The sequence below is a fragment of the Danio aesculapii genome, chromosome 13, assembly GCF_903798145.1.
Source record: "Danio aesculapii chromosome 13, fDanAes4.1, whole genome shotgun sequence".
Lineage (NCBI taxonomy): Eukaryota > Metazoa > Chordata > Actinopteri > Cypriniformes > Danionidae > Danio > Danio aesculapii.
Genome location: NC_079447.1, coordinates 31413016 through 31436026, shown reverse-complemented (window position 1 = coordinate 31436026; position 23011 = coordinate 31413016). Strand labels below are relative to the sequence as shown.

Below are 23011 nucleotides of genomic sequence, written 5' to 3'. Positions count from 1 at the left end.
ATAGAAATGACGAAATGATCAAGCATCCAGTCCGAAATATACATTTCATTGAAGCTCCAAGAGATTTTACAAGAGAGAAGTTAAAGGTCTACAAGTCTTTGGATGCCAACAATGTTGTTCTGTGGGGTCATGTGCAAGAAATAATGCTCCATGATGACCAGATTCAACACTATTAACAGCTAAAAACTGAGGATCTGCCTAGCCAAAGACAAGGAAAGAAGACGGAGCTGTACAAGGCCTGGGTAATTAATCACCAACATGCAAAACGACTGTATTCTGACAGCGAACTGCACCTGTACGGCAGGGTATGTGAACTTACACATAGAGGTAAAGTTGGTTTTATATTTGCACATTCAGACTTTCTCCTTAATAATATAATTTCATAAACGTATTATTTGCAAACTCTAAATAGCGAAATCATATTAGCAGCCAATGACTATCAAAGTACAGCATTGTTTACAGTCAAATAAACTGTTAATGTTGTTTTCAAGTCACATTTGCAGGTTATTTCAGACCGAATATTCAAAGTGCCGTGGCAAGCAATATAGGGAGTGTCACAAGTTGTCACTGAATGAGTGTGTGAACATAAAACCAATTTTACCTTAATAACTTACACTTTCACGTTTCATTCTTAGCATTCAGTGTCCGAATTTTAATTAACCATATTACTGTTTTTGCTGAAATCATTTCTGCAATCAAAAGCGAGTAATGTGTATGATTCAGCATAGCGTGAACTTACCTGATATAACATGAGAAGTGCAGAGTCCAGCATTTCTAATTACGTCGTCACTTCATTCGGCTCGCTTTTAGCCAAAGAAGTCTGCAGTTGGCATTAAAGCAGTGTGGTGTACGGTAAAAGTTAAGTTTTCTATTTTTGGAATTTGGCATCCTGCCGCACAACACGACATCTTTACTATTGCAGCCTGTCTTTTTTTTGCAACCGGGGACAGTGTGACCTCATGTGTGATGTAGGTTGGTAATTGGTCTATATACAAAGGCCAAGGATTAAGGTCAGAAATTTCAGTAAATAATACATCACGTTTTTACTTAAACAGCTCAATTAATGCTCAAACGATCTGCAAAACCAATTTTTGAAGAAAAATTCAAGATCATTTAGCAGCCTTTTAGCTACAATATCAGACCAGTATGAGAGACACAGAGAGAGACTGAGGTCCCCTAAAACACACTCGACTTCTGATTCCCCTTTTAATAAATTGTCTAAGACAGGCAAAGACACGGGCCAACTAAGAGAGGTCTGGTCAAATAAGAACTCAATTAAAGCCAAATGAAAACCCAATTCAAATCTGATGAATTAGATTCTGGAATCTAACTTATCCCAGGAAACGCGCGCAGCCAAACACAATATTATAAAATGAAATGAACACAAGCAGTTTGGCGCACTTGTTCCATTAGCTTTATCTAGTCTTGTTGAAGGTCAGCAAATGAAAGTCAGATTTTCATCTTTACTCGACCATGCGCAGAGAGAGAGAGAGCGACTCAGACAGAAAACATAAGACAGAATGTGAGACATTGCATGGTTTTCTGCCCAAGCACAGCCTCCACATTACAGAGAGTGGAGAGAAGTGCTTTTGTGCTCACTGTACAAGGCCTGAGCTGAAACTCCATCCCTTTCCAAATATTATTACAGGCAGCAATTTCCCACAGAGTTCAATGTGGAGATGCAGCGAGCGAGGCTTGGCGATCAAGCTTCAGCGAGACACCCCAAAACCTCCTTCCACAGTCACACACTTCAGCTCGATTCTTACTGAAAGACCAAACAACTGTCCTCAATCAAGATACGAACATCTTTCTCGATTGCAGGTACAAAAGTGCAGTTAAACAGTAAAAAATCATTTTTGACAATTCATGCCAGATTGTTTTTAGAGCTACAGGTATCATTTATTGAATCCAAGCTGTAAAATCTGCAAGAACACACGTTCATAATATTAGATTTTCACATTTATACAGAAAGAAAATAGTGTTATGAGGAAGTATACTGTTGAGCGTCAATATTGGAAAAAACCTGTATTACAATTTTTCTTTTTTGATGAGGTGGTGCAGTGAGTAGCGGCAGGAAGGTCGCTGGTTCAAGCATCGGCTGGGTCAGTTGGCATTTCTGTGTGGAGTGTGCATGTTCTCCCCGTGTTTATGTGGGTTTCCCCCAGGTGCTCCCGTTTCCCCCAGAGTCCAAAGACATGCAGTACAGGTGAATTGGGTAGGCTAAATTGTCTGTAGTGTAAATGGGAGTGTATAAATGTTGCAGCTGGAAGGGCATCTGCAGCATAAAACATGTGCTGGATAAGTTGGCAGTTCATTCCGCTGTGGTGACCCCTGATTAATAAAGGGACTAAGCCGAAAAGAAAATGAATGAATGAATGACTTTTATGATCATTGAATTTATGTAAGTAGGAATAAAGTAAAACAGTATTACAAGATAAAATAAATAATGTTTTCTACTCAAATCTATTTTAAAATGTCAATGCTATACCAATGATGGGAAAGATACATTTTTCATGAAAAAACTTATCATTGACACACACACACACACACACACAGTACTGACTAATCTAATGTTTATGCAAAAATAAAATTTTGTATAGCCTCCTATTAAAATAATACTTCAAATGATAGATTTGTGAGGGGTGTACTTATATATGCTGAGCACTGTGTATGTTTGTATGTATGTATGTATGTATGTGTGTGTATGTATGCACATACAGTTGAAGTCAGAATTATTAGCCCACCTTTGATTTTTTTTCTTTTCTTTTTGAAATACTTCCCAAATGATGTTTAACAGAGCAAGGAAATTTTCACAGGATGTCTGATTATATTTTTCTTCTGGAGAAAGTCTTTTTTTCGGCTAGAATAAATGCAGTTTTTAGTTTTTAAAAAAACATTTTTAAGTCAAAATTTTTAGCCCCTTTAAGCTATACATTTTTTTCGATAGTCTACAGAACAAACCATCGTTATACAATAACTTGCCTAATTACCCTAACCTGTCTAGTTAACCTAATTAACCTAGTTAAGCCTTTAAATGTCTTGAAAAAAATCTAGTAAAGTATTAGGTACTGTAATTATGGAAAAGATTAAATAAATTAGTTATTAGAAATGAGTTATTAAATTTTGTGTTCAGAAATTTGTTGAAGTAATCTCTCTGTTGAACAGAAATTGAGGGACAAAAATAAACAGGGGGGCTAATAATTCCGATTTCAACTGTGTATGTATGTATGTATGTATGTGTATGTATGTATGTATATGTGTGTGTATGTATATATATATATGTGTGTGTGTGTGTGTGTGTGTGTGTGTGCATATATATATATATATATATATATATATATATATATATATATATATATATATATATATATATATATATATATATATATATATATATATATATATATATATACACACACACTCATACAGATATATACACTCATATATATATATATATATATATATATATATATATATATAGATATATATATATATATACACACACACACACGTACATATATACAGTTGAAGTCAGAATTTTTAGCCCCCCATTGAAATTTTTTGTCTTTTTTAAATATTTCTCTCCGTTAAACAGAAATTGGGGAAAAAATAAACAGGTGGGGCGCTTAATTCAGTGGGGGTAATAATTCTGACTTCAGCTGTGTATATATGTATATATATATATATATATATATACATATATACACAGCTGAAGTCAGAATTATTACTTTATATATTATTAATTATATATATATATACACACACACACACACACACACACACACACATGTACTTACAATTTTTTTATTAATGGTAGTAATGTAGCAGTTTTTAATGCGTGAAACACAAAACACTACACACGTTTACACACATCCCACATAGGACGGTCCAATTTCTTACGCCTTTCATAAAAGCGATAAATATAGCTCCCTAGTTTGCTCTTGCACTTGACCAGAGGAAAATTTATGATTAATCCCGTACTGATCTAATGTTTTTATAGAGGAAGTCTGGTAGAATTCTCAGATCCTGTTTTTGAGAACGTTTGAGTGATTTCCAAACTTTTTATTTTTGGAAGACTAGTGAGGGCTCTTGTGTGGTCTAAACACAGACAAACCTTTTTACAGTAAGTTCTGTTTTACAGAAACATACAGTAACTAATGGCTAAGACAGATATAGACAGAGGTGAAACTAGATGGTTTGATAGACTGTGAAATACTATTTCCAGTGGTTCAGTCACTGCTTCTGAAGTCATGTATCAGCAGCTGGAGATATGAATATGGCGTGAAGGAAACAAGGAGTCTTTTTCAGAGATTCAAGGTTGACTGAAATGGCTTTTAAACGTCTGGGTGAGTGAAACGGATTTGAACTGACAGGTGAGATTGTGAGTGAGATTTACACAAAAAAAACATTATTCAGAGGATAAGCTTTCAGTTCGTATGAAATTATGTGAAAACATCTTTACAATTAAATGGTAACAAAACAATAAACAAGGCATTTTGTGAAAAGGTTGAAATTATTTCATCTGTTTGAATAGTACGAGTACATTATATTGGTGCTTTTGTGATTAATCAGTGAATGTTCTGTTTATATTTTTAAGTCCATTTGCTCAAATGCTGTGTATAAACATGTTTCTTCGATGTCGGTTTAGAGTCTGTTTTATGGATGCAAAGCAACACGTACTGTATCAAATTATATTGTCGCTTTTATCCAGATCAAATAACTTTTGAGATGCAGTAAGTGCAAAAAAACTGCTTTCCATTAAAAAACAACATTATAACAGATATAATAATTCAAACAAATATAACAGAATTTAGACAAATAGTCTCTAAAATAAGAATCAATAAACAAATCAGAAATAAATGCAACTGAGAAAAAGATCAAATGAAATCATCAGTGTTTTAAGTTGAAGTTGAGTACAAAACATGAAGCATTTATAAAACATCACTGCATCGTCTCCACTAAAATGTAAATACAAATGAACTCTTATTAACGTTAAAAGTTCTTTTGTTACTCTGGCATGAACAGCGGGTGATTTTCTGTCATCTGTTGTTAGTTTCAGGGTTCCCACTTTCAACCAAATGTCAAATTCCCTGACTTCCACTCAATAAAAAGCTGCATTTCCATGACATCTAATGAACAGAAGAACAGGCCACTGTTGTGCTTATATAGGAAAATTATAATATTAAAATAATATGTAAAAATAGTAACCTAATAATAATGGTTTTAGCTTCAATATTTTGCATGTTTTAACATCCACAATGAGAACATTCATTCATTCATTTTCTTTTTTGGCTTAGTCCCTTTATTAATCAGGGGTCGCCACAGCAGAATGAACCGCCAACTTATCCAGCATATGTTTTATGTAGCAGATGCCCTTTCAGTTGCAACCCATCACTGGGAAACATCTATACACACTCATTCACACACATAAGCTACGGACAATTTATCTTACCCAATTAACCTATACCGCATGTTTTTGGACTTGTGGGGGAAATCGGAGCACCTGGAGGAAACCCACGCGAACGCATGGAGAACATGCAAACTCCACACAGAAATGCCAACTGACCTAGCCGAGGCTCGAACTAGTGACTTTCTTGCTGTGAGGCGATCGTGTTATCCACCATGACGCAAATGTTCACATCTTTTTGCATGTAAATGGTTTTCATATGCAGAGTTTCTATCTGTTGTTGTCAATACCCATATATCTGCATTACATGTGACACTGACCTCACAAAAAACATGTGATAGTGGCATACGACATAAAAAAAATTAAATAAACTAGTGCTGGGCAATGAATAATCGCAATTCATAACATCCAAAGTAAAGTTTGCTTTGTGTGTGTGTGTGTGTGTGTGTGTGTGTGTGTGTGTATTTTCTATATTTAGTATGTAAATGTTATACACGCAAATGTAAATGTTATGTATGTACACATACATAAAAACAAAATTATACAAATCTTCTTTTGTCACGTAGATATTTAAATGTATAGATAATTTGTATTACATATATACTTTATATCTAAATATAAATAAAAATTTTCTCAAATATATGTATGTGCATTTAAATATACAAAATAAATATACACAGCCCACACACATTATGTTATAAAAATATATTTAAAAAAATTTGTGTGTGATTAATCGCGATTAATCTTTACCCAGCACTAAAAAAATGGACCACTAGTTTAGTGTGTGTGTGCATAAAAAAAGGAGTATGTAAATCACCTGCGCTCCTTAAATTGGGATCCATGTCAGGCATCTCTTTAACGGCCTCAGGACTCACGCTGTAGATGGACGCGCCTGCTTCATCTGTTATGCTGAAACAACAAAGACACACTCAATAAGCTTTCCAAGGAAATCAGAGAGAAAACCTCACCAAGACCCCGCTGAACTTATGAAGCTCCCTCAGTACGTCTACGAGGCGACAGACTAAAGACTGTATTTAAATACATTTCCATAGAAAGCTTGTAATGGATACTTGAGGAACTGAAGTGTATGCAGTGTTTCTTATCCCTGTTCGTGGAGGCACTAAACATTAATAAGAAACACCTGAATACAATTATCGCAATATTACTAGACCTGATAGACCTGAAATAGATGGTTCAGAAAATGGAGACATCAAATGTGTGTGTTTCTATGGGGAAACACTGGTTTAGATACAACAGCGATGCAGGGAAGATGCGTGCAATAACACAAACAAGAAAGAGCCTTTTTTTTCATTGGAAAATTGTCATTGCTGTTTGTTATTGACACAGGTGTACACACACACACACACACACACACACACACACACACACACACACACACACACACACAGTACATATGAAACAGTTTGATTGGAATAGTATTTAGAAAGTCCAACAAGTAGTTTAGATACAGTCTACAGAACAAAGCACACGCACACGCACGCGCACGCGCACACACACACACACACACACACACACACACACACACACACACACACACACAGTTTTGATTTAGATAGTATTTAGAAACTCCAAAACAGTAGTACACACACATACAGTACACACACACATTACTTTTACCACTACTAATTAATTATAAGCAAAGTAATATGGATTACTTATTTTAGGTCATGTATTATTCCTACTTTTGTATTAGGTTATGCTTATTTTTGTACTTTTTTTTTTCAAATTTAGTGTTCATATTTACAATTTGAATACCGTAGAAACAATAAAATGAAAGAGAACAATTATTAATATATTATGAACAATTTACATCCATTTTGCAAAACATTTGTACTGTAATTTCATCATTTAATGTAATGTAATCTAATTATACCTCGAATATTTCTGGAGTGAAAGTGTGTGTGTTGTGCTGCTCGTCACTCAGACTGATTTGTAGTATAGTAATAGGTGAGACCTGCTGCTCAAAGGTCAATCTATGGCTCTCTTTTTTCTTTATTTATCTGAAACTGAAATTACAAATACAAACAGTTTACAAACGTTTTGTACAATAAAATGATCTGGTAATTTTACAGCTCAAGGAAAATCTAAAAACATAGACCAATACTGCCATCTAGAGGACTCAATGGTACACATGTTTGCCTACAGTGTTATTTACTTTACCCAAAATAAATGCTAGAGAACAGCTAGATAAGAAAAACAACTGGAATAAATAGAACTCTTTTACACAAGTTACTTTTACATATGTAACATAGTTAATAACAGTAATGAAAATATTAAACAAAAGATAAATTAAAAATAGTTTTAAAAAATAAACAATTACAATAACTACATAGTAATATTTTTACTAGATAAATGCAAAAGTATGTTTTAAGTCATATTTTTTTACTTTTTAAAATGTCACTTCCTGCATTTCTTCTGCAAAAACAACTATATAAATTAATAAACATTATTTCAAACACTTTTTCACTTTCATGCAACATTATTTAACAGTAATAATATAATGAAATGCACAAGATAAATTACAATGATGGATGGATGGATGGATGGATGGATAGATGGATGGATGGATGGATGGATGGATAACAATGTTTCTATTATTTTTACTAGTTTTAAAGCAATCTATTTTCTTTTCTAAATTAAAAGTCCTTTCATGCAAATTTTCTGAACCCAAAAACAAAATAAATGAATAAACATTTTTGCACTTCCATGCAACAGATTTCTTGAATTCACTAAATATGCACATCCAAAATGAAAAGTATGATAAAATCATCAAATAAATAAAATAATTAAAAATAAACAAAATGTAAAAATATAAATCCAACGACATTATTTACACCAGTGTTGCATCCAGTTTACATCAGTGTTGACTCTGTAATTGCATCTATACTTTCATTCAATCCCAACCAAAGTTGTGAATCTGCCTTTTCTCTGCAAACATCAGCATGGGGTCTTTAAATGTCCTTGGCACATGATTATCACACTCTTCCAGAATGACCATAAAAGAGTTAGGGCAGATCAGCACCGCTGCCTCTATTAAAGACACTGCCTCTGTACTGGTGCCCAGGGGTAGCTTGGGTAACTTTGCCAATTAGTGTCATCATCCTACTGACAGGACGCAGAGGCTTTGTGACACGGACCTCCAGTTGGAATGGCGTCCTCTTTTTTTCAGACCCCTTCGCCCTCCTTCCTTTGCCTCCCACAGCTCACACATCGCCATGAAGTGAGTACTAACAAACACTGGCGTATGACCCGAGGTCAAGGTGGAGCAGGTTATTAGCAAGATTATTAACTAATTAAGAAAGAAACACATGCCAGCCTGGATAAGTGACCAAACAAAACCTGCATGCATATGAAAATGACAGGCATAAAAGGTATAAGTAAACATTTTAATAAAGCAAATTGTTATTGAAGCAATTAAATGATGAAAGGTTAAAATATACATAAAAAAACATTTTTACAAATAAAATTATAATAATTTAACAAAGTAACATGCTACTACTACTACTAACTACCACCATTAATAATAATAATAATAATAATAATAATAGTAGTAGTAGTAATAATAAATATAATAAATATAATAATAATAATAATAATAGCAATAATAATAATAATAATAATAGCAATAATAATAATAATAATAATAATATGCATTTATAAAAATAATATTGTTATATTTATAATAATTTATTGTAAAATAGTTCAATATAATAATAATCATCATCATCATCATCATAATCATCATGAAAATTAAAAAGTAATATTTTATAAAAATATAAAAAAATAATCATTTATAAAAATATATATTTTATCCTTATATTAATTTATAATACAATAGTTCAATATAATAACAATATCAATAATCATTATAATTTTACAATTACATATTACTATTATTATTATTATTATTTTATTATTATTATTATTATTATTATTATTATTATTAATAATAATATAAATAATAATAATAATAATGGTAAATAATATTAACAACAATGTGCATCATATGCATTTATAAAAATAATATTGCTATATTTATATAAATTTATTATAAAATAGTTCAATAATAATTATCATCATCATCACCAACATTAAAAAGAAATTTTAATAATATAATTTTATAAAAAAAATCATTTATAAAAATATATATTTTATCCTTATATTAATTTATAATACAATAGTTTAATATAATAGCAATATGAATGATCATTATAATTTTACAATTAAATATTATTATTATAAATATTATTACACTGTTGTGTTTCTCTGACTTTAAATGGACTAGTAAACTTTCATTCCTTTATTATTTATAATCCATATTTTTCTTTTGTCCACCAAAAGAACAGCAAATCGATTTTTTAACTCATATTTTCATTTTTTTATCTAACAGAATACTTCCCTTGATATGTTTTATTTTATTTATAAGTTATTTATTTATTATGAGACAATTTCAAAGCTAAATATTCAACTAAATATAATTACGAATATTTATGGCTTATATCAATTTTGAGATTTTGTATGGACTCTGGGTCAAGTAATATCAAAAGAAATAAATTAATAGGAGTCTTTAAATGCCCAGACTGTTTCTGCATTGGAAAAAAAACAGAGTAGGACAGCAGCTACAATACTGAAAACATCATCATCACCCCATCTAAATGAATCAAAAAGCCTGTGAGGGTTAAAGTGAGCAATCCCTGAACCGTTTCTGACACAGATATGCATCACATCTTCTCTTCATTAAAAGGCACAGCTCAACTTATAAAAGTCCAGCTCAAGTGGACAACAAGACTGCAGAACAAAGACAAAAGCAGCCTGCGAGGTCTGCCGGTCACTCCATTACTCACACCCAAATCCACTAGCACTCTGGGGACTATCATGTCTCTGTGAGAGTCTGTGGGCAAAGTCACAGCCGGCCCGCCTCCAACTGTAAAAGTAACTGTGGTTTTCTCAGTGTTATTCATCATGGTCCCCCAGGCTGGTCCATCTCCACCCCGCCCCTCCAGATGACCACCGGCTGACACCCAGAGATGGAGACAATCTTTGATACTTGCCCTCCAAACATGTTCTAATTAAACACATTCATCAGATCCGTCTACAGGGTGAACAGATACACTTGCAGTGTCTCTAAAGCTGCGGATAGAAGTTCAGTGTTCTTGAGAAGAAAAGCCAGGTGGTGTGAATATAGAGGAGTTTTCATTTGCATTAGGGTTTAACGAAACACCAATAAATATGAAAAGAAAATGTATTAGTAATTTCTGCCTGGACAACCTGCCTGGAATTTTTTTCTGGTGATTTTTCTGCTCATTATTAACACTATTATTATTATAATTATAATTATAATTATTATTATTATTATTATTATTATTATTATTATTATTATCATCATAATTGGTCATATTAATATTAATATATTATTAATATTAAGATAATATAATTATAATATAAATTATTATCAATATAGATATTATTATTATTATTATTATTATTATTATTATTATTATTATTATTATTATTATTATTATTATTATTATTATTATTATTATACAGTGGTTACATTAATAAGTTACATAAAATTATTTGTTAATTTTATAAAAAGAAAGTTTTGCTAATCAATCATTTAAATGCATTAATCATAATGTTATTTACAGTATTTACAAATACAGTTTTAAGATTAAAAGTTGTATCTGTTAATGTGTTGTGTGTGAATCAACATTTCTATTAACAGGCATTAGAAAAGTTTCTGAATGCTATAATATACTATTCTCTTAACTTCATGTTACTAAAGTTTACCCTCAAAATGCTCTAGAGTAGTTATGCAATAATATACAGCATAATAATTTAATTATTTCTTTATTATGAATAATTATAATAACAAAACGAATTACAATCATATTATCATCTATTCATTACATAAAAGTTACTCACAGACGGACGGACGGACGGACAGACGGACAGACGGACAGATGTTAAATCTTTTATTTTTACATTTTTTAAATAGTCTTTTTGTAATACAAGTTTGCTATAAATAAAAAAAATATATTGTTGCATCTTATTCCACTTTAAATGTTTAACAATTGGACAGAAAAATTGCATATTGGTTCACTACTGTAACAAAGTACATTGCTTTATGTACTATTTATGTACTATGTATGTACTATGTATTATCTAAAAGTGGTAAATATTAAAAACATTAGTACAATGAAATACTACTACAATTGTAAATTAAACACTACAATATAACAATATAACACTGTAAATATGTTTGAATACAATTATCAGATTGCTTCAAAAAAAATCTAACTGACAATTCATTTCGGAATATAAGGATATATTAAAATTATATCATATTTAGAAATTAAAAGATAATACAATTATACAAAAATTCACGCTAAATATTGCAAAAAAAATTACACCCTACAAAATTTCTTTTTTTTTTTTTTTTTTTTTTTGCTTCTCTTGATTTTTCTTCTTTTTTAAATTTCTATTTAATATTTTCCTCTAACATATACATTTGGGCATACATTTTTGGACCGTTATCGTAAGTTATTTTGTTAGATAAGCTCCAGATTTGGCTTCAGTACTGACTAATAGCTTCCTGTTACAAATATGAATTTAAAAGATAGATTTGTAAGGGGTGTACTTACATATGCTGAGCACTGTATATCCATTTATTTTTATCAAGTGGACAAAATGTACTAAAGCTTGTCTTTTTTTTTTATTTTTGAAAAACAAAAAGACCATTCCTAAAAACAAAACTAATGTTGGCCAATTACTCACAGCCAGCTGACCCAAGGGGTTCCCAAAACAGAGAGAGAGAGAAAAAAAAACATCATCAGATATCAGACCAAAGCCAAGTCTAAACACTTTGACATTTTTTTGCCTAGAAAAGGGCCAAAATGGCAGGTGTCAGAGGCCGTCAGTCTCAGGCTCTGTGCTGGAGGGTTGGAAGTGCCTAGTCAGTGTGGAGGCGCAGTTAACAGCACATTCAAGCTGCCACCACAACACAAGTCTGAAAAGAGCAAAACCTCACAGTCACTCACGTCAAACTGGTGGCAGATGTTCATCAACCCCCCCCCGACACCCCTTCCCCTCATAAAACACCCAAAGAGTGTGTCAACTAGACAGCTTTTCTTATAGCGTGAAGGAACCAGTAGAGGGGGTTTGGGGTGTACAGCAGAGAAGATCAAAATGAGAGAAGCACATGCAATTTCCTACATTTCAAGGTCACTGTTTAGTCCCATTTAAAGTTACTTAATCAGGAGTAAAAAATCTCGGTTTAATAAGGAACATATCACATATCAACATATCAAATTGATATCTGAACAAAGAACTGATAAGTATGTGACCCTGGTCCACAAAACCAATAATTATTTGCATTATTCACAAAGCTAAACAATTAAGCTTTCCACTGTATGGTTTGTTATGATAGGACAATTTTATTATTATTATTAATATTAATATTATTATTATTATTATTATTATTATTATTATTATTATTATTATTATTATTATTATTATTATTATTATTATTATTATTATTATTAAACCTTTATTTTACCAGAAAAAGCACATTGAGATTAGAAATCTCTTTTACAAGAGCATCCTAGCCATTAGGCAGTATACAGTTTACATGGGTTTATCAAACAAACAAAAACAGATAACAGGTAACATCATTCATCCATCAAAACACACAGAGTCGAAGTCAGAATTATTAGCCCCCCTGAATTATTAGGCCCCTGTTTATTTTTTTCCCCAATTCTTGTTTAATGGAGAGAAGATTTTATTCAACACATTTCTATAGATAATAGTTTTAAAACTCATTTCTAATTACTGATTTATTTTATCTTTGCCATGATGACAGTAAATAATATTTGACTAGATATTTTTCAAGACGTTTCTATACAGCTTAAAGTGGCATTTAAAGGCTTACCTAGGTTAATTAGGTTAACTAGGCAGGTTAGGGTAATTAGTAAAGTTATTGTATAATGATGGTTTGTTCTGTAGACTATCGAAAAAATACATAGCTAAAGGGGCTAATAATTTTGACTTTAAAATGGATTTTAAACAATTAAAAACTGCTTTTATTCTAGCCGAAATAAGACAAATAAGACATTCTCCAGAAGAAACAATATTATAAGTACTGTGAAAATTTCCTAGCTCTGTTAAACATCATTTAGGAAATATTTTAAAAAAAATAAAACAAATTCAAAGGGGGCTAATAATTCTGACTTCAACTGTACAATGACTTTTCAGAACATCTGCACACTGTAAAAAAAAAGTTAAGTTAACTCAAACAGTTTGAGAAAACCATTTAAGTTTTGAAACAAAATGGTACTGTAAACTTATATATTGTGTCACATACATATATTATTTGTGTTGCTATCATCAAACTTTTAGAGTACTAGTAACTTAAACAGTTTAAGTTCAGTTATGAAATCACTATTAGCTCAATTAACTTAAACTGGTCAATTAACTTAAAAGTCCAAACAACTATATAGCTACTCAAATGGTTTGGTATTCCTTCTGGCATTAGAAGTTAAGAAGTTATGTTAACTTAGAAATTAAGTTAACACAAAAAATATAATTAATTAATTCATCACTTAGAGTTCTAATTAAAATAATATATTTACGAGTTACCATAACTCTTTTTCATTGAGTCAAAGTAACTGTTTAAAATATTATAAGTTAAACTAACTTATTTAATTTAGTGATTTTCACTGTTAGGTTTTGCAGTGCAGGTCAATGTTTCAAACTACAAATCATTTTAAAAAAATTTAAAAGCATGTAGTGAAACCAACTCTTTAAACTGCGACTTTGTTTGAAGGATCCTCCATGCAAAAGGTGCTGCATATTTAAAAGCCTTTTTTTTCCATTTCGGTATACGCACCACTGGTACAGACAATAAATAAACTTCCAGAGATCGAAGGCTATCGCTGAAGACAGGTTTTTTTACAAATGGAAGTTTGGTGATATAAGGGGAGCAAACCCAGAATAGATTTATACACAAAGATATACCAATGCTTGAGCCTATGAGTGGACAAACAGACCATCCTACCCAACACACAATGATGAGTGAGGGATTTAAGATTTGTAATAAACCTCAGTGCACCACGGTAAACGGTGTCTAAAGCATGCATATACAATAATTGCCTGAGATACAACTTTTAGAACATATGGAATCTGAGGTTTCAAAGAACGTAAATATTGAGAAAATCGCCTTTAAAGATGTCCCATTTAAACTCTCAGTGGAGCACATTAATAAAAAATGAGGTTTTAATACATTTACAGTAGGAAATTTCCAAGATAAATTCATAAAAAAATGATCTTTATATACAAATTTATTTTTGGTAATTGCCAAAAATATACACATTACATAAGACATGATTTTGGGGTCCAGGGTCACAAATCTTTCATGTTCAGTTATTGGTTAATCTGCACCTGTGACAAATCCTATTTAGCTGTCAGCCAAACTGTGCAGTTTTCACTGACTTTTTTCACAGCAAGATTGTGAGCCATTCTACAATGACTGAAAGCCTCAGACAACAGTGGGTCCAGATGAAGGTCAAAAGAATTAAAACCCTTTCAGTCATTAAAACCACAGACTTGGAATTTTGCTTTAATATTTTACAATATTACAATAAATCTTTATAATGTCACTAATTCATTCAAGTCTCCCAAAAAGATTAGTTGTCCCCAAAATACAAAGAGAGTAAAGGACAGGATAATGGGGATTATGTACATTGTCAAACTGATGAAAGACTGAACACTAAGCATGTAAAGACATCAGTGAAAAGTGGAGGTGAAGAGTCATGGTTTGAGGATGTTTCGTCAGCACAAGTTCAGTCTCTTGGGCAGAGTGAATGGAAATGCTTATCAAAAGCTAACTCCACTATATGAAGTTTCATCCTGGCATTCATCACCCAATCAGACAGCAGAGCTTCATGTCAGAAACTGTTAATGCAGTTCTATGATGCTGAAAATACAGAAATAATGAATAGGGCAGTCCTGATCTAAACCTGATTGATATTCATTCATTCATTTACCTTTGGCTTAGTCTCGCCACAGCAGAATGAACCGCCAACTATTCGAGCAAATGTTTTACGCAGCAGATGCCCTTCCAGTCGCAACCCAGTACTGGGAAACACCCATGCACTCTCACATTCACTCATAAATTATGGCCAATTTAGTTAATCAAATTCACTTATAACGCATGTCTTTGGTCTGTGAGGAATACTGGAGCACCCAGAGGAAACCCACGCCAACAAGGGGAGAACATGCAAACTCCACATAGAAATGCTAACTGGCCCAGCCAGGACTCCAATCAGCAATCTTTTTGCTGTGAGGCGACCACTGAGCCACCGTGCAACCACCCTAAAATTATTGGAAAATTATTGGCAACTAATGATGGATTCACACCAAACATGAAGAACCATGTCACCCGCTCTAGTTTACTCGCGGGATCTTTTTCCAAGGCATGCAATTTTTTGCTTGAGTTCAAGTACATGAACTTGCGTGGTAGATTGTGGCAAAATCCACGCGTTCACAACAAAAAACAGCGGACAAAAGGTCAATCAGAAAACACAGCAGACTGTTACATGACTCACGGGGCATGCCCTAAGCATTTGCATGTACTTTAAGTCATTAATCCGGACCTGACAAGCAGCAGCATGATCAGGAGAACACAGTCTTATATGTTGCTATCATTAATGTGCATGCCTCAGCTTGCATATAAGCCACAAAATTTCCTAATGAGACAACAATAATAATTTTCCTCCCTTAGTTATTTATATTAGTATTATTACACAGTTAGTTGTTAAATATTTAACTTATTATGTATTTGGCACTTTTATTTAAAAAATGGGAGCCTCAGATTGTTTACTATGCATCACTGCATAGTAACGACTCACAAAACATGTTCAAACTTGCATCAGGATGCAAAATCCAGGATATCACATATTTATTCAGCTCCACTCCAAAGAGGCATAAGGTTTGTTTAATACCTTTTGTTAATTTATCGTGTTTATTGTGAAATTTGATGCATATGTTTCAACTAACACATGTCGACTGCTGAACCGTCTCAAATCACTTTTGAGCAAAATAGGTTAACGATACTCTGATGGGTGTACATTAGATAGCTCACTCACTACATGTAGGTAAACTGAAACTCCACCCATTAAGTTAAAAATATTTAAATAGGCATCTACTTTGTTAGTTAAAATAGACAAATTAACTATAATTACATTGCCCTTGTTCAGCGTACATCATGCTGTGTCTGTGTCTCTTTGTGTGTGTATTATGTGTGTATGTGTGTGTGTCACAGCTACACGTCAGAGCAGAGGTAATTAATATTAATGACCGATCCAAATATGGTCAATTATGGACCTTACGATTGCAGGGGTATCTTATGGAGTAATAAATAAGCATATAAAATAATTTCTGAAGATTTTTCTAACTTACCTAACCATAAATCTACTACGTAGATATCAGAGAACAATTTATGGTATTTTTAAGGTGCTTCTACACCAAAGCGTTTTTTTACCTGCAGAAATGTGAGCACTGCTCTAAAAAACGCACAACTGTAAGCGCTTCAACTGTCAAAATTAAAAATTCCTGAGTGATCAGCGGTGAGTGTGAACAAGATGGTGTTTCTAAGTGCAAAAAAGTTAAACACAAGAACCTCATGCATCTCAACTATGAATATTTTGGTGATTTGTTGGTTCACACTGGATCTTGGATCTTGAATTCAAATCACTTAAGCAAAGCTCATTAAAAAGAATATACCAGAGTTTCCATGTTCTAAATTTCAATACCAGTTTCATTAGAAACCTAGTTCATATATGCAGATGTGGAATTGAAGTTTCCATGTTTTGATGTTGCCTGCATTTTCATTTTCTGTACTCTAAGGGCTATAAACCACAACCTAAAACGGCCAAACACAAGTAAATGAGGCATGAAATGTGCAGCATGTTAAAAATTGTACTGGTGGGGATTGCTTCCAGTTGTTCTGACATCACAAGAGACCATTAGATTAGAAATTGACAAATGAGAATTTGGCATCAGGGTTTAAGGCAATGAAAACTTTCAAGCAGACCGCATGCTTGATCTCATGCTTGGCTGCCCCGGATCAATCAGCACAGTGCGGATTGAGAATGACACTGCAGTCCATTCTTCTGGAAACTTCATTTTAAATGCAAGAAAGTACTCACAGTAAGCTGGCATGTTTGATAAACTCATAACATAGATGACAAATTCTCACATTATGAAGAGATTTCATATCATATAATTTAATTTCTATTTTTATATTATATTGTTTTATAAAATGTAATGCAATGTTACATTGCATTAAAGAGTAAATCTTCTTGTTACCTAAACAGTGTGTATCTGTTGTAACACATTGCAATATTATGTGTAAAATAATTATTATTTACGTCTTCGATAGACATTAGGAAGCATTTTATAAAGCACATTTTTGTTTGTCTCGCTAGTAAGTCTGTGTATTAAAATGTCTGCAACATACAGTAAACAAACAAGTTTATTGCATGGCACCAGCCATTTCAGGAAGGCAGATTTGAATTTAGCAGCTGATTAATGCTCTACTGAACATTCTAATCACACCGGTGTGACTGAACGCTACAGAGATCAGCCAAGACGGATCACACCACTGTAATTATTAGCTTTAAATGTGTATGAGTACAAAGTTGCTCCCCTGTTTTATTTATGGTGATATCATATGATATAATTGGTGCCCTAGCAGAAGATAATTCTCTTAAATCAGTTGATCCATTTTTTTTATTTCAAGGGGAGTAAATTAAAAGCAATGGTTAATTTCTGGATGAACCTCTCTTCAAACTGCCAAGATTTAGATAAACAGGATAAATTACTTTAATTACCCATAGCATGGTAAATATACTACTACAGATTTTACAGAACTACACCCTTATATTGACTTATACTGTGTTCATCATTTGTATACAGTGCTTAATTATCTCCATTCAATTGAGGTAAATTCACTTTAATAGCTTAATTGATTAATGTATTTAATAACAAATATATTAATAAACAATAATTCCAACTGTTTTGTATCTATTTGGATTATTTCTAAATCAAACAGACATCTTAATCATTTGATAGTAGGCATGGGACAATAACCAGGTTTAAGGTTTACTGCGGTCTGGAAAAGTCAAGGTTTTAAAACTGCTAAAATTCTGTTTTACTGCCCCTACATTATATGGAAGTTTGTTTTTTTTATTTGTTTTTATGACTATTTTATTTAGTTTTTTAGGGCAACGGTATTTCCACATCAAAAGCTACTATTCAGCCAACAATTCAGGAAACATTTGAGAAACAAATCACTTATGCACCAACATACAAGCATGCTATGGACTTGAAAAGTGCAGTGACATACATTATATCCAAATAAAAGAAAGATATGCAAAGATGCCTTTTCAAGTTGTAAAGAAATTGTGTTTTTGAAACCAATGAACACAGCAGAAGTCAAAGATTTATTTGAATTATTTAGCCTGACATGTTTACTGTGCCAAAATATTTGAAATGTTTCTAAAAATAAATATATTGTCTTCAATAGGGGACAAGGTGTTTTTTTACCCAAAAATGAACATATTTTAGAGCAGTAAACACAATGTTCTGATACTGTTAAACCGTGATATTTTTATCCAAGGTTATCATACCATCAGAATCTTACACCCATGCCTATTTGTTAACCTGTCTGCTTTGCTCTTTGACGCAATGTAAATCTTAGAGCAAATGCAAGATGGCACATTTACATCAAAGACCCACTGCTGTCAAACAAACACAGACATTAGCATAAATTTCAATATATTAGAAGCAGTCAATCAAAAGACGAGGAGGGCTCAAGACAGTTTCTGATGGAGCCAGTGGTTCTGGCTGTCCTCTGTGAAGCGGACATCTATCCCTCAGTGAGCCATTAGCCCTGGGCCTGTGACTGGCAAATATTCCTCCTCGTTCCTCACCGTCCTAATCACCCTACCCAGAATCCTCCTCAGAGGAAAAACTTTCCTGATGAAGAAACTCTAGTCATCCAGGCCCTTCCAGCAAAGAGTGATTTCACTTCACCAGGAGCAAGCTTACTGTAAAGGCCATGTAATACAGGCTATTTTATATGGATATATATATGGGAAATAAATATTACATTACAATTAATACATATATAAATGCTACTAAAAATAGGAATGGTAATTATTATTAACATTAAATTAAAGATTTTTTTAAGAATACAATGATTATTACTGTCCTGTTGTCAAAATGATTCTACAAACTTGTAAATAAGAAAAATTACTGGTATTTTTTACAAGAAAATATTAATTCTTTATTAATCTTTTTACACAAATTCATTCATTTATTAGTAAATAATTGAGGTAATTTTTACAAGAAAATAATAATAATTATTATTAATTTAACTTTATCATAAGGAGTGTCAGTTTTTTTTTCTTATTTTCAATAGTTTCTTTGATATTAAATAAAAATAGAATTAAAATAAAGGCAGGTTTGTTATTAGGAATTTATGCTGACATTTGTCATTGGTAAGAACAATTCCAAAATGGCTAATCTTGCATAAAGTGGGATTTTTTTTGCTGATCCCAGCAACAGCGTAGTGAAGGAAATACAAAAATAGAGAGGAGAATAGAGCTCCTGTAATTCAGTGAGTCTAATGGCCAGTGACTGGCCGGCTGGTGGCAGAGAGTCAGCCTGAGGGCAGAAGGCTGGTCTTCAGTCTGTCCAATCAGTCTGTAGCCACAGCTCAGTATCAGGATCACTGTCCTGACAGTCAGCAACACTACAGGCTCCCTCGTTAACCAAGATACATGTCATTTTGTCCTTCAGGGGCGAGAGGCAAAGTCACGACCGAACAGCAGCAATGACCAGAGTCAGAACAGTACCTTTTCCTTACACTATAACAATTCTTGGAACATATAATAAAATAAAGAAACATACATGAGCTGTTTGAAGACAAAAACCTGACAAATGTCTTGAATCTCAACATTTGAACAGCGTCTTTAGGTGTGGTAACCATAAAATAAGCAGAATTAGTGAATCCAGGCCATTATATTTATTAGCAAATAATGCACACCCGAGGAATAATGGCCACTTTGTTCATTTCTATGTAATAAAAGAGTACAAAAAGTGTCAGAAAACAAAAATGAAGATCTGCTGCAAGGAGACACATTTCTTGCACTTAAATTACACTAAACACCACATGAGCAAAAGAAGATGCTTGAGCTTTCTGTCCTTATCATAATCACATCATAAGACTTTATGTCCTGTTCGTGGTTCATTTAAATCCCTTCTGTCATGGTCCAGACCTGACAGTCTTGTCTGTCCTATCAATGTTTAATGTTTCCTTGTTTGTCCTGTGTTAGTTTACGTGGCTTTGCCTTAATTTGTGTTGGCCATGTGCTCCTCTTGTCTTTTCACCTTGTTTTCAGTTACACTGCCCTCCTATTAAGACCTGATTGTTTTCCCGTCTCTCATGCTTTGCTCTATATATTGTGCTGCGTTCTCATTTCTTTGCTGGTTTGTTCCATGTGGGCTTGTCTTCGCTAATGTATCCTAGCCTTGTATCCTTACCTAGTATTTTGTTTTGCAGTCTTGCCTGTTCTTCTATTTCTCTTGTCTACTTATTGTTTGCTTGTAGCGACACATTTTTTTTGTTCATTCCTACAGTAGTGTTTACTTCATTTTGTGTTCTAATCTGTCTTGCTTTTATCCTTATAACCATTTCTGTTCCGTTTTTTTGCAAGTCCCGGTCTCATATTAGTAGCTGATTTAATCGTTTCTTTTTGATCGTTTAATTTCTCTCTTTGTTTAAGATTCTAGATTTTAGAAGTCTTTATTTTAGTTTTCTGTTTTATATAAGTCAGACTAGTTTTCCTTCTAACAAGGATTTATTTTTGATTTCTAATTTTCTTTTAGATTTAGTTTAGTTTTATTATTTTATTGGATAATCATTACAGCCTGTTTGCTGTCCTGTCTTTTGTCTAATACTTTTCCAGTCCTATTCTGTCCTGACTTCCCTGGCCTGCCAGTCTGGAGTTTACGTCGCATGTTTCCCATGTCTAGCGCTGGTTTTGTCCACTGTTGCTCTTACTCCTGGCTGGCTGTTGATTCTGGTGCCATCTTGTCCCTACCACTGGCTTCCCTGTGTGTTTTTACCCCTACTGTTTGAATTCTTTGCTGCAACTTGGTCTGCTTTCTTCCAACCATCCGGACACTTTTGGTTCACTTTTTACCCACTTTCTTTTTTTGCTCATACTTCAGTCTATCCAAAACAGCAATCCTAGATAGCAGGGTTCACAATCATTCAAAAGTACTTACATACACAATCAGACCAATAGTTCTAAGATACAGAATTATTAGAACAGAATTTTTGAAGTGCTTTTTGAGATGTTGAATTTGCAATTACGACCAGATCCAATGCTTTTAATTCTGGAATTATCTGAACAAATGCATTTGTTGTCAAAACCACAACATAAATTGCTCTCATACTGTTTATCTACTTCCAAGAAGTTACTGCTACTGTTTTGGGGAAAAAAAGGAATCCCATACATGTAAACTGTGGCTTGGAGAAATTACCTCTATGTTACATTTGGAGTGAATTAGATACTATTTGAAAAGAAAACTTGACAATCTGACAAAATTTGGCATCCTTTTATCTGTTACCTTGAAAAAACCTTGTGGAATAATGTATTATTTCTGTTTTAATATGCTTTGTCAACATACTCTGTTGTTCAAACAGGTCTTTGTAAAAAAGTTGGCTTGATATTTGGGTGGGTTATTTCTTTATTATTATGATGATTTTCATATTGTTTTTCCTTTCCTTTTCTTTTCTTTGCCTATGTTATATGTGGACAAATTATGTAAAACAGAGAATCATTTTCTTTCTAAATCTGTGTCTTTAATAAAGCTTTTTTAACAAAAAAAGACCAATCACACCAGGGTTTGTTTAAAAATAAACACTCCACTGGAAAAACCAAGGTATGATACATATAAAAAATCTGAAAAATTCTGGTTGATATGGTCTCCTCTTTGGGAACACTTAAAAGAGCTTTCTTGATGTCTATGCTGGACTGCTTGTGATTTTCTTTCAATCCTACTTGATTCTTATTATAAAACTGTTTCAAAACAATGTTTGTAATTTAGTTTTCGGTTGTTTTATTAATTTTTACATCCTGTCCTTTAATCGCTATACACTCTGTAACATTAGTGTGTGATGTGTGACACTGACTACATTTACATGGACATCAGTAATCAAATTATTTGCCTTACTCTGAAAAGACAATAATTTGATTAGGGTGTTTACAAGAGTCGCTTTTTCAATGTTCTTTTCATGATCCCGTTGTACGTGTCATAGCACATAATTCGATTAACGTCATTTGGTCCCCAGGCTGTCCACATTTCCTCCGCAATTTCATGTATTTTTGGGTGTTTCATTTTTAATTTGTCGACTTTAACTGCAGTTTGACACTTTCACTTTCATTCAGGAACATTTTATGCATGCCCCTGTGACAACCAAGATATTGGATGCAAGTATAAACTGCTGGAAGA

General features: G+C 32.8%; 1 protein-coding gene across 3 annotated transcripts in view; it reads right to left on the bottom strand.

Moving 5' to 3' along the window:
• srbd1 (S1 RNA binding domain 1) overlaps positions 1–23011 on the bottom strand; it is a 118999-nt gene that overhangs the window by 62289 nt on the left and 33699 nt on the right. For all 3 annotated transcript variants that reach the window (XM_056470235.1, XM_056470234.1, XM_056470233.1), the window contains one exon: positions 6225–6316. In XM_056470235.1, coding sequence (XP_056326210.1) covers positions 6225–6316 — 92 coding nt within the window. The remainder of the gene's footprint in view (positions 1–6224; positions 6317–23011) is intronic.